Consider the following 13,011-nt stretch of genomic DNA (forward strand, 5'->3'; position numbering starts at 1 on the left):
TTTCACATGGCGTGATCTAAAAAGAGAAAACTGACAATAAATGTTGTTGAAATATGACTGAATTGTACTTTATTTGATTTGACATTAAGTTGTTGACTGTATAAGATGTTGATATACCTACAAGGCTACTTCAGTAAACAGTATATGGCACTGAATCATGAAGTAAGTATAGACATTATGATGTTCTGGACCTTTGCTTGAGGAAATTTTCTCTAACTGGACCTGATCAAATTTTAATTAAAGACCCCTGGTATAGATCAATGAGGAAGAACAATGAACCTTACAAAGTACAGATTTGACACAGTTAGAGCTGGGAGTGAAGGAGAGCTGCAGCGTTTCTGTACTGAGCTGCCTAATCAAAGATATCAGCTGCCAGCACTGACAAAAAAATGAGTTTAAATCGGCGGCTGCAGAGCTCTGTTAGGTCAGGCTGCTTCTGCAATATCAGTAAACTTCTGGACTTCTGCTGTGGTAATGTTCTGGCGCCTGCCTGCCACTAAAGGTGACTGCTGCATTATTTAAGGTGGAAAGGATTTGAATGAGAAGCCAACTTCATTCTCCTCCTTATCCTGGCTGTTCCAAGCCGTGTGGATGCTCTTGAATAAACAGACCCTTCGTTCTTGGGCTGTTGAAAGTTATGAAACAGAAATGATGGCGTACAGCACCACCTCTGAGCATGAATCAACCGGAAAGTGTCGAAACATCGCTTTTGGGAATATGACGGCTGTAGACATGAACGCAGGTGTTTGCTATAAGGCCTGAAGCTACGCAGACGGGGTTTCACGTGTAGTTGCGTTCAAAAATGTGTCAAGACGCATTTCATAACGTGATGTAAGCTGCTCAGTTTTCTAAATGTATGCACTACATCAAGGCTAGCATAATACCTGACATCACAGAATCTGAACAAGCTTTTAACATTTTGAGAAAAGATTCTTGAGCGTGATGTACGTGATATAGTATAGGAGTGAACTGAATCCGTAACAGAGGAGAACCACTGAATCAGTGATGGAGGAAGGAACTGAATCAGTAACAGAGGAGAGAACTGAATCAGTAACAAAGCAGGGAACTGAATCAGTGATGGAGAAATGAACTGAATCAGTGACAGAGGAGGAAAGTGATTCAGTGATGGAGGAGGGAAGTGAATGAGTGATGGAGGAGGGAACTGAATCAGTGACAGAGGAGGGAACTGACTCAATAACAGAGCACGTTACTGACTCAGTAATGGAGGAGGGGAGTGAATCAGTGATGGAGGAGGAAAATTAACCAGTAATAGAGGAGGGTACTGAATCAGTGACAGGAGGAAACTGAATCAGTAACAGGAGAAAACTGAATCGGTAACAGAGGAGAGAACAGAAAAAGTAACAGGAGAGAACTGAATCAGAAACAGTAACGGGAGAGAACTGAATCAGTGACAGATGAAGGAACTGAATTAGTAACAGGAGACAACTGAATCAGTAACCGAGTAGCAGAGGAGGGAACTGAATCAGTAACAGAATAGAAAACTGAATCAGTAACAGAGAAGGGAACTGAATCAGTAACAGAATAGAAAATTGAATTAGTAACGAGGAGAGACCGGAAACAGTAACAGGAGAGAACAGACACAGTAACAGAGTAATCGGTGAAAGAAGCTAAAATAATCCCAAAGTTATTGGTTGGATGAAAAGGTTTTGAGCTCCATATCATTGGGCAGTAAACTAGTGCATTCTTCAGGCTGAGCAGTGAAGTTGTGAGAGGGCTGGTCAATTGATTCATCAATGGGCTGGTCACGGGATTTGCCAGGGTGCTGGCTGTTGGAATCGCCAGGGGGCTGGCCATTGGATTCCCCAGAGGGCTGGCCATTGGATTCATCATGGGGCTGGCCATTGGATTCGCCAGGGGGCTGAGCAGGCGGCTGGAGAAGCAATAGAAACAAGACATAGATAACAATAATGACAATGAGAATATTATATTGAGGAGATGATACCAAATTGCGCATGTTTTAAGTGTTTAAGTATTTCACCCTCTACAGTGCATAATGTGATTAAAAAAGATTCAGAGAAATCTCTGATCAACAAGGTCATCAGTGTGATCGGTTATTAATCTCAGTGTTACTGAGCTCTGCTAAAGCCTGAGTAGACTGATAAATCAATGTGATGATCAGTTATTAATCTCAGTGTTACTGAGCTCTGCTAAAGCCTGAGTAGACTGATAAATCAATGTGATGATCAGTTATTAATCTCAGTGTTACTGAGCTCTGCTAAAGCCTGAGTAGACTGATAAATCAATGAGGTGATCAGTTATTAATCTCAGCGTTACTGAGCTCTGCTAAAGCCTGAGTAGACTGATAAATCAGTGTGATCAGTTATTAATCTCAGTGTTACTGAGCTCTGCTAAAGCCTGAGTAGGCTGATAAATCAATGTGATTATCAGTTATTAATCTCAATGTCACTGAGTTCTGCTATAACCTGAGTAGACTGATAAATCTTTGTGATTATCAGTTATTAATCTCAGTGTTACTGAGCTCTGCTAAAGCCTGAGTAGACTGATAAATCAGTGTTATCAGTTATTGATCTCAATGTCACTGAGCTCTGCTAAACCAGGGTAAAGAAGGGCAGACAGTTGGGGCCTAACAAACTTTTGTGCCCAGAGACTGATAACTTGACGATCTGGGTCTGAAAAACTGGCATGCTTCTGTGATGAATATTACCATCAGCATTTGTCTTTTTCAGAAATGTTTATGAAATGTTTATTTCGACATGACAGTGCCAAGAAACAATCTGCACTTGGCTGTGTAATCAGAGAGCATAGACTGGCCCGCATGTCTCCCATTGATAACATGTGCCACATTATGAAGAGCAAAATACATTAATTAACTGTGCAACTGAAGACTCGTGTAACAGAAGAATTGCAAAAGACTCTGCTTTCAAAATCGGATCAGTTTGTGTCTTCAGTCCTTAAACCTTCATTAAGTAATATTAATCCCCAGGATTAACAGCATCAACTTCCTCACATTTGGGAAATGTTTTAGTTATCGGAGACTCAATCATCAAACAGCTAAAGTTGACTCTAATGAAAGACAACGCCTTTATCTCCTTTTTTCTGGGTTCTCATTGCATTTGGTAAAAACATTGACATTTGTGCTGAACACCCAGGAGTGAGTGACATACCCAGTCATCAGAGTGAGCTACTTAAAGAACTATTTCAGACGCCACTAGACAGTATAAAGAAAAAAAAACAACAGCCAACCTATTTATATCAGATCCTCTACCCACCTACAGGATAGAAAGTGAAACTTTTTGCACTTAACGGCTGATTGAAAGACTGGTCTCATAATAACGGCATGGCTCTTATTAACAAGTGGGACATGTTTTTGGGAAAGACTTATTGGAGAGGTGGATTACATCCAAGTCACTGAGGATCTCTGTTTGTAGTGTAGAACTTTGAGAAGGTTTTAAATCAAGCCTGACCTGAAAAACTAGATGTAAGCAAACCAGTCAGTAGCCTGTGCAACACAAACTCTCACTCCCCTTATCATGCTCTGTATCGTATACTTGTCTTAATAACCTACCATAAGGCTGTGGCTCCTTCATGGTTTAATAATGGTTTAATATTTCACTATATACAAAATACGCAAAAAATAAGCAAAAACCAGTAAAACATATAAACAAAAATGGATAAACACTTAATTTACAAATTAAACTTCAAAATGCCTCAGAAAGTCTGCATCCTTTTGGGTATAATATGTTTTTATGTTTCTGATCGTTGGGGAAAATATTATGTTTAGAATTTCTTACTGTGGCATCCAACTAATACCCTGTCCAGTGCAGAAGTACAGGATGTTAGATATAATAGATTATATCTATTATTATTATTATTATGTTTTAATGAATTGTTTAAAATCCAATTGTATTAATAACCTCATGAAATTCTCTTATTTCTATGAAATATTGCGAGGTAACAAATATCTACTAAAAATATACCAGCATAAATGTAAGCAATACGTTTGTTCTACATTTCATTTATAATGCATATTTGTTCCCTGTGGTTCTTTATGGATGTAAAAGCTGGTGTTGTTGAAGATTTTAGAGGGAACCTTGGACAGCAAAGAAAACAAACCAAATCAAGCCTCGCCTCTCACTCAAAGCCCAGATAATCTGAAGCTCTTATATTGGACATGCCTGAGTTTAAAATAATAATGAATATTCTGTAAAATTCATGTACTGGTTACCTAATAAAAATCCATAATTACCTTTTTTGTTGTTTGGATATGCATTTGGGAATGAAACTAGGTTATAATAAGATTTTTTTAATCTGTAAGTAATTACCCCATTAGTGCAATCTTTCATTTTTAAATGTCCTATCTAATTGCTCTGTGCCTTGAGCTATTAAGCTACACTGTAACACAACTAACAGCATATTTCACTCATAAAGTGTGATCAGCTTTAATCAGTCCACATTCTTTTGAAGGTGAATGTGCATGCCTGAAAAGCTCTACATAAGAAAAACCTGGCAACCTTGAATGGATGACCCGCACATGGATCATTCATTTCAGTCATCTGCATTCCTCCAACCAGAAAATCAACTTAAGCACCACCGTAGTACGAGTCTGAATTCGTTATCTGTTGATGTATCTTTTGAATTAAATGGCTGACTTCAGTTACCGACTCTGTATACAGCCCTTATCAGTTATCAGGTAAATATAAACTATAAATACTGAAAATATAAACCAGTGAAACATCTCACTGTATAAAAATACCAAGAAAAACCAAGAACACAAGAAAATGCAAAAGAACAGTTGAAAATGATTCTGCTTACACCTGTGACAGAGCTAACAGAAACACACTGATACATTCTTGGATGCAACAACAGTTAAATGATCCTGTAAGCTGTTTGTTCTAAATTGAATTTAACTGAATTTTAACTGAATCTGAAGTGTATGGCTCAGCAGTCTGAGTTAGTCATTAGGATTTACATCTGTTTATTTTTTTATCAATTTATTAATAATTTACTGAACTTCTAGATTGCTCAGACAGCTATCATGACTGCAAACAAATGACCCCTGAGAAGAACAGACCTGTTCTGAGGCCATACATGATTCACAGCATGCGTCACAATATCTGCAACAGCCACAGTGACAGCATGCGTTACAGAACTGATAAATCAGCACTCCAAGGAAGGTGATGGAGATGATAATAAAAACTGCCATCTGGAAGAAAAGAGAGTATTGTCAGTATTGTCTATATAGAATTTCCAGTCAAAACGTCCAGTAAGTACAAAGTATTCATTTTCCAGTGTCAGGAAAACAAGCAGAAAACACACTAAACAGAAAATCATTCAGCAATTACATATAATATTGTTAATATGTAGTGTGTCCACCCTTTACTTTTATAACAGCTTCCATTCTTTTCAGGAGCCTCACTTTCAGTTTCTCAAAGAATCTGCAGGCACACCTCCAAAGTTCAGCATTGTTTGAGCTTAATTTCACATTATTCAATGCTCTACTAAAGGAAAAAGTAAAACTCCTGTTATTGTATGCACTGGCCTGATACATTTTGTTATTCAGACAAGAAGGTAGTATATTGCTAACTGACCCACACAAAGTTCTCTGTTTCTCCTTTTGTTGTGTGCGCAAGGGGATTTGAAAGGTCTTCGTTGTGTACCAGGTTACATAATCAAACACATTCAGTGGTGTTGAGGTCTGGACTCTGGGGTGGTCAGTCCATTGTTCAGCTTCTTTGTTTGATGTGTCCGTCTCCTTTTCTCAGTGAGGTTCTTCTTGACAGCTACACATCCTTTCAGACCCACAGCGCTGAGTCGTCTTCTCACAGTGGAAGGATGGACAGAAACACCTGTGGATGTTTTCAGATCTGAAGCAGCTTGATTTTCTCCTCTCTCTCAAAGATGAAAGCTTTGAGTGCTGTTTATCTGATGGGGGCAGTTTTGGTGTCTACCAGGTCTTCCAGGTGGTTGTTAGGGGTCCTATTTTTTCTTTAGCTTTTAATTAGTTTTTGAACTCCAGTTTTGGCAACTTGTGTTTTTTCACTTATTTTCCTTTGACTTTCTCCTTGCTTATGCAAGTGGGATTATCTTTTATCTAATCTACTCAGAAATTTCTCGAAAAAAATAAATAACGTACTTAACACATACTTTAACTGGTATACTAAATACATGGAGGTTGGTGTCTGACTTTTGTGATGAATACTGTAACCAGGAAAAGTTGTCCAACCAGGCACAATTAAAAGCTTTCTTTAGTGCTGAAGTACTGAGGTGGATACTAAGCCAATCTTATTTACTTTGAAAATCTCTTTGCCTCCCTTCTCACTGTTCTATTCATGATTTCATTTTACAAACTTAACTCATGTAATATCATTTTTTGAGGAAAAAAAACAACAACTAAATGCCAATTGTGCTATTTTGTTTTTGAAGCATTAATGCTAGTTAGGTAACACGTTTGCAGAATGAGAAGTTATTAACTGCAAAGTGTCCCTCTAATTGGAAAATAACTAATGCCTTTGCTTTAGTGGTCTAAATTTAATTTTTGGTAGGCTACAAGTGGTTAGCGCCTAACATAAGCATTAGCATTACTCTGACTGCTCTAAAGTCGGTGCTTGAGATGTAAACAGTTATTGGAGTGGTTTGTTGTGAAATGGTTCATTGTAGATACTCCGCCAGGGGTTGCCATGACTACAATACAAATATAGCCATTTTATTTATTATCTACTATCCATTATGTGGAATGTTGATGATGGTAAAATCTAGTAAATTAAAAATATGTTTAGAGTACTTATACTTGTTTCTCTGTTTGTTGCTTGTTCATGTATCGCTGTGCATGTATTGTTTGTGTATGTTGTGAATTTTTGTGCTTTGCTAGTTCTTGCTTTGTTTTCTGTAGTCTAGTTCATTTTATTTCTGTCTATTATTTCTGTTTTTTTGAACCTTCATGCTCTTTCTGTTTTTGCCTGTTTTACAGAAAGCATGGGCTTCAATAAACAACACAACTCGCAACTGCATCCTGGATTCTTGTATCATTACATGTCTCTCCACAACGAATGGCTTTTAGAAAGTGTGTATCATAGGCCATTTACAATGTACATGTACATTATGTATGTTTAGGACGTCTCAGGCATCAGGGAACGTGTCTATAACCATTTTGTGTAATAACTTCATTTTTTTAAGAGGCATCAAACTCACAGCATTTCACACCAAACCATTCTGAATGACAGTATTTGCGCCTCAATAATTTAATTATGCAGAAATCCTGAAAAATCAGTGGAATTCTCCTTCAGATATGAGTAGCTTACCTTAGATATGTAAAATGAAATCTGTACATGATTCTGCTCATCGGTCAGTGTTCGGTTTTTGTCACACCATTCCCACGGAGGCAGCGCAATGGTGTCAACATGATCTTCTTGTAGTGGGGTTATCACACAGGCCAGAAATCTCCCATCACCAAAAAACAGGGTCACCCAAAAAACAGATGGAACTGTGCAGGTGAGAAATTTCCCACAGCATCTACAAAAGTATTTGCAACCACTCTGACTCTGAGGCTCAGACCAGAGTTTGGAGTTCCACATGTAAAAGCCAAAGTTCAGAGTCATCAGCAGGGGCATCGCCAGGTACAAAGAGAAAAATGCCTCTGAATATCCAGGTCTACAAGGGCACACAAAGTCGTGCTCGACAAGTTTTTCTAAAACAATGAGAACAAGGTTGACTATCACGTAATTACGCCACGGGTGGTCTTTTAAAAGTTCAATCAGTCTCCCCAGAGCCATTTCTAAAGAATGTAACACAAAACACAGAATCTAACTAGTCCTTTAGTGCCAAGATCAGCTTTAAGACTGATACAACCTGCTCTGCTACACTAAGCTGAGATCACGTTTGTACAAGAGAAAACCGGAAGCTGTGTCGTCATCACAGACAGGTACTGCTGGTAATGCTTGTTGATGCAGAATTTAATGATATTTGGTGATCATGCAGACTCAACTTTTTAACTAAATTGCTAGGGCTGCTTGAGTCCAGAAATTTTGGAGTCGACTTTGATTCTGATACTGAGCATCAGATATTGATACAGTTGATTCCAAGAGTTGATTCCCCACAATAACCTTGGTTTCAAAAACCAAGACAGTAACACATTACAATGCTGTTTTGTAATTAGTGGGTAACTAATTAGGAATGAATAAGTAGCGCTTCATTAACACTTAACATTAACACTTAAGTAGTTAATATTAACTGTTTCTGTCCTTTATTAGGAGTTAATAAAGATCTTCTGGAACAACATTATAAAGTTTTACTGCTAATTATCTTAGCGCACATTAGCTAAATTAACTAGCTAACGTGCACTCAGAACAGAAGATGAGCAGCAGCTTTAGGTTTAATAAAACACTAACATGGTTATTGTTCTAAAACAAGACAGTAAAACAAAAGTCCTTTATCTGTGTCAGGGGTCTCACAGTAGCAGTCTGGGGGTCTGCCATGAGTCTGATTAACTAATCACACAGTGAGATACGGTGAGATACATCAGACTAATCCACTGAGAACGCTAAATAAGCCGCTCTCCATTCACAGCACTCGCAAATACTCATAGAGCTCTGTGCAACTCTGCTGTTAAATGTAAGTTTCTTTAACTCAATAGAACTCTAAAATATTTATTATTTTAAATGTCAGACTCTCTATGCATTTAAACAACAACAATAATAATAGTAAAACTAAATATAGCCGCAAGTTGCGATTTGCGGGGTCCAAGCTTGCTTTACAAGTTTGCCCAACATTGCTATTTTGGCCACAACCCTCCTTGAGTACATCAGTAAAGATTCGTACATATATATGTAATGGAATTGTCATTGAAAAATTTTAAGGCAAACGCAGCCTTTATCTTGACAGACTTTACACCAAAATGTGTATGTTTTTTGGTCTACTTATTGGAAATATTAATTTTATAATGTGTTGAATTGGACTCATGAGGCAATCAGACGGGGTACATATGAGCTGGTTTGGTAACTTTAACTGCAAATTACTTTAAAATGCTGCTATAGTTCGTCTTGATCCTTGGTATGTTCATAGTACGACATACTTTAAATTAAAGGCTGCTGTTTTGGTGGTCTACTTCTTGGTAATACTCATATGAGCCAGTTAGAAGGGTTGCAAATATAGCAACTTAATGAACTGATTTGGCAACTTTGGCAGTAAATGATGTTTACATGGTGCAGTAGAATGACTTCTTCTTTGGTTTGTGCATAGTATGACACACTGAAGCAATATCTGGAGATTTTTTTGGAATACATATATGAAATTATTGTTTTACAATGTGATGAACTTGCATATATGTTCAAAGTGTGGAATGATTGTTTTAGCACCCCCTATTACCATATGCCCACTAAACTTTACACCTTGTTTCAATGTTAGGCATTGAGCAGGTGTACCACGTTTGGTGTCAGTCAGACAATGCCTTATTGTCATAGCACTGCTGTCATGAAAATACATGTAGATCACAATGTTCGATTCCCGGTACAATTTATTCAAACGCATGTATGAGCAAAGAGGTTTAGTCTGAATACTAAAAGTATTTTGTCAACATTTGCATTTCTTTAATGTAAATGAGTGGGAGATATGTTCATTTTACATAATTTATATATGATTACATGTTGTAGTACCCCCTGGAGGTCAGGTTAGACCACAATTGGCATGCTTCCTCAGAGTATGATTCTGTATGTCTGTACCAATTTTGGTCTCAATCTAACAATGTATGTGTGAATTACAAATAATGGACTCCGCCCAGACGAATTCATTGACATCAACAGGTAGGTCATCTTCATCTGCTGGGGCATCAACAGACAAGTCATCTTCATCTGCTGGGGCATCAACAGGTGGGTCATCTTCATCTGCTGGGCCATTAACAGGTAGGTCACCTTCGTCTACTGGAGCATGAACAGGCAGGTCATCTTGGTCTGCTGCGGCATCAACCTGCATGTACTGGAGCATCAACAGGTAGGTTTTTATCACATCTCTCCTAGGTATTTCATGAATAGTTGTAAAGCTTGTGGATTTCATGGCAGGTTGTTCTCTGATTCGGTCACATATAATGTCGTCTTCAAGATCAGGACCCAAATCCATCTCTTTGTGTTCAACAAACTGCCATGTCCTGGGCCTGTGTGGGGTCAAGCTACAAGAAAGTAGAAGAACTCTGTGCACAGCCTGCAAGGGACCATCCATATTTTCTGGTCTAATGGCATAGACTGAAAGATTTACTGTTTGCTTTACTACTATATGAATACATGACTCCCATTTATCTACAAGTTTATGCTTACCTCGAAGACAAACAGCTCGCACCAAAACTCTGTCACTGAGCTCCTGCATGTACTATGAGTGAGATGTGCACTATTTTTCTGTGGAAGCCAAAGGCCAGATCAACAGGCAACCTTGGCTGGAATGTACCCGGTAACATTGTTTCACAAAATTCCGCCATCATGATTTGTCTTCATCTTTCAGTGTCCCAAGCATGTTCAGCAGGGTCATATTAAATTGTTCCATAGGATTTTATGGATTTCCATGATCTGGCATAACTCTGATATTGCAAGACTCAAAATCTGGACCTTGGTCAGGAATGCCATAATGGACTATACATTTGTGCTACAGATATTTGCAACAGTTTGGGCCTTCTGGTTTGGCATCAGGATCGCTATGGCATACTTTGTAAAATAATCAGTGATTACTAGGATATCTTTTGTATTGCCACTATCCGGTTCTAGGGACAAGAAATCAGTACAAACAAGCTCAAGAGGTCTGGTTGAGCGAATATTCTTCCATGGTGCAGCTTTCTCTGGCAGTGGCTTTCTACGAATGCAATTATCATACGTCTTGACTTTTCTCTCCACATCGCCAGCAATCTTCGGCCAATTAAATCTGATTTTCACAAGATCAGGAGTATGGTCCACACTCGTGTGACCCATGTTATCATGGAGACTTTGCAGAGCTACAGTGCCGAGCTCTTCAGATAAGACAAGCTGATATGTTGGACAATTCTAAGTGTCTGCGATACAGAATCTGCTTATGTACCCTGAAATGACTCCACTGCCATAGCAGACAGGTAATTTGGGGTAGCTCTTTCCGGACAGCTGAAACTAACTTTTCATCACTCTCTTTGTCTCAAAAATGAGGAGTGACAGGTAGACCACTATGTTGGGTTTTTGTTCACAAAACTGTCCAAGACAGCATTTGGAGAGAATGTTAGTGACTGTACCAGGGCTACATTACCATCTTCATGCATGCCCTCACTGATTAACCTCACTGTTGTTAACTAGATGCTAGATGCTGAGATATTGTATCATTAGTTAACCCACCATGAGGTCTCCTTGAAAGACCATCTGCATCAGAATTCTGTTTGCCTGCTCTGTATTTGAGCTTAAATGTGAAAGTTGACAAAGCTGCCAGCCAACTATAACTTGTTGCATCCATCTTGGCAGTAGTATTGATCTATGTCAAGAGATTACTATCAGTTATGACAGTAAAGTGGCTCCCGTACAAGTAGTCATTAAACTTTTCAGTTACTGCCCACTTCAGTGCTGGAAATTCAAGTTTGTGTGCTGGGTACTTTGATTTGCTGTGCAACAACCCCCTACTAGCATATGCGATTAAACTCTCAGAATCCTAGGGGACACACAAAAGCAGGCTTTGGTTTGTCAGCCTGTTCCACCTCAATCTGGTAATGCCCAGATTTTAAATCAAGCACTGAGAACCATTGTGATCTGGTACAAGCAGAGAATGTTTCTTCCAAGTTTGGGAGTGCATATGCATCTTTTACAGTCTGGAGGTTTAACTTCCGATAATCTATATGGTGGCAAACCTCTCCATTCTTTTTCCTTACCACTACTATGGGGGATGAGTAGGGGATTCGGATTTCCGGATCATGTCAACTAAAGGGTGTTTCATCAGAGAGCTTAATATGATGGTTCACTCTGTCACTTCTTCCAAAATCCAAATCATTCTGTCAGTCAGCAAGATGTCAGGCATGCTGTTTAGTAACTTTGAGATGCTCCCCTTCCACTCAGCAGGGATTGGAGAATTGCCAAAATTAAAACTCAAATTGGACTTTTTAATAGGATTAGGCTCTGCTGCAATAGCACTGTGTTACTGGTAGAGGACTGTCTGGATGGCATTAAACTCAGCAACAATGCAGTTCTGAGGAAAAACTATATTGTGTTTGGATTGATTTTGTAATATCAACAAGACGGTTTCACAAGCAACCCCCTTGGGAGGGAGGACCAAGTAGGGTGTTTCAGTGGTGTGTCCATTTACTACGACACAAACCTCCAGGACTACATTTTGGCCAGCAGGTATTAACTGTGTGTTTTTGTCATGGAACTTAACTAGCCCAAAGTCATTGCCTTTGTGTTGTTGGTGTCTAAGTTCAAGGACCTTTAATAATGCTTTATAACCATATGAAATTGACACTGGTGTTTCAGCATTCATTAGTGGTCTCATACAGACCATGGAGCGTGTTGGTGCCAATCAGCACAAGGGGTTGAGAACTGGCCCAAGTATCAGGAACAACTAGAGCAAGTATTGGAACTAGGTTTAACTTAACTGACCCTGCCCTTAGGAGGACTTTAAAAAGCAACTACTGTTCATAGGAAACAACACTAGCTCATGTGCTCCTGTAGAAAAAAATTGTGTTTTCTAGTCTAAAGTTGAGAGGTAAGCAGACTGGTCTACTGAATACTAGTAGTATTTTAACAGTTGTCTCACTTGTAGGCTGATGTACAAATTGATTTCAACTGCCGAATATGAAGATGCACAGTAGCTTTTTAAGGTTTCTGATCAAAATGAGCAGCAGGGATGGCACCACACCTCCAAAAGTGGTAGGGCTAAACATAATGTTAAAAAAAAGCAGCTGGCTGAGTGAAATGCAGTTAGGCCTCAAACTAAAATTGCCTTTCATGTCATGCTATTGACAATGTTTATACAAGTTTCAATAGTTTTACTTGAGTATTGATTTATGCTGCTCAGCCCACCTCTAAACCTGATCATGAACAGTGT

General features: G+C 38.8%; 1 protein-coding gene across 2 annotated transcripts; it reads right to left on the minus strand.

Moving 5' to 3' along the window:
* Window positions 1-1,344: 1,344 nt before the first annotated feature.
* LOC118800186 lies at window positions 1,345-7,803 on the minus strand. 2 transcript variants are annotated; one of them, XM_036560361.1, is made up of 3 exons: window positions 7,281-7,803; window positions 5,054-5,185; window positions 1,345-1,891 (listed from the first exon to the last, which is right to left on the minus strand). In XM_036560361.1, the coding sequence occupies exons 1-3, from the start codon at window positions 7,749-7,751 to the stop codon at window positions 1,646-1,648; spliced, it is 849 nt and encodes a 282-aa protein (XP_036416254.1). In that variant the 5' UTR covers window positions 7,752-7,803; the 3' UTR covers window positions 1,345-1,645. The 2 variants fall into 2 exon arrangements, with proteins under 2 accessions (XP_036416254.1, XP_036416255.1); XM_036560362.1 differs by lacking the exon at window positions 5,054-5,185.
* Window positions 7,804-13,011: the final 5,208 nt, after the last annotated feature.

The sequence above is a fragment of the Colossoma macropomum genome, unplaced genomic scaffold, assembly GCF_904425465.1.
Source record: "Colossoma macropomum unplaced genomic scaffold, Colossoma_macropomum, whole genome shotgun sequence".
In the NCBI taxonomy this organism is placed as follows: Eukaryota; Metazoa; Chordata; class Actinopteri; order Characiformes; family Serrasalmidae; genus Colossoma; species Colossoma macropomum.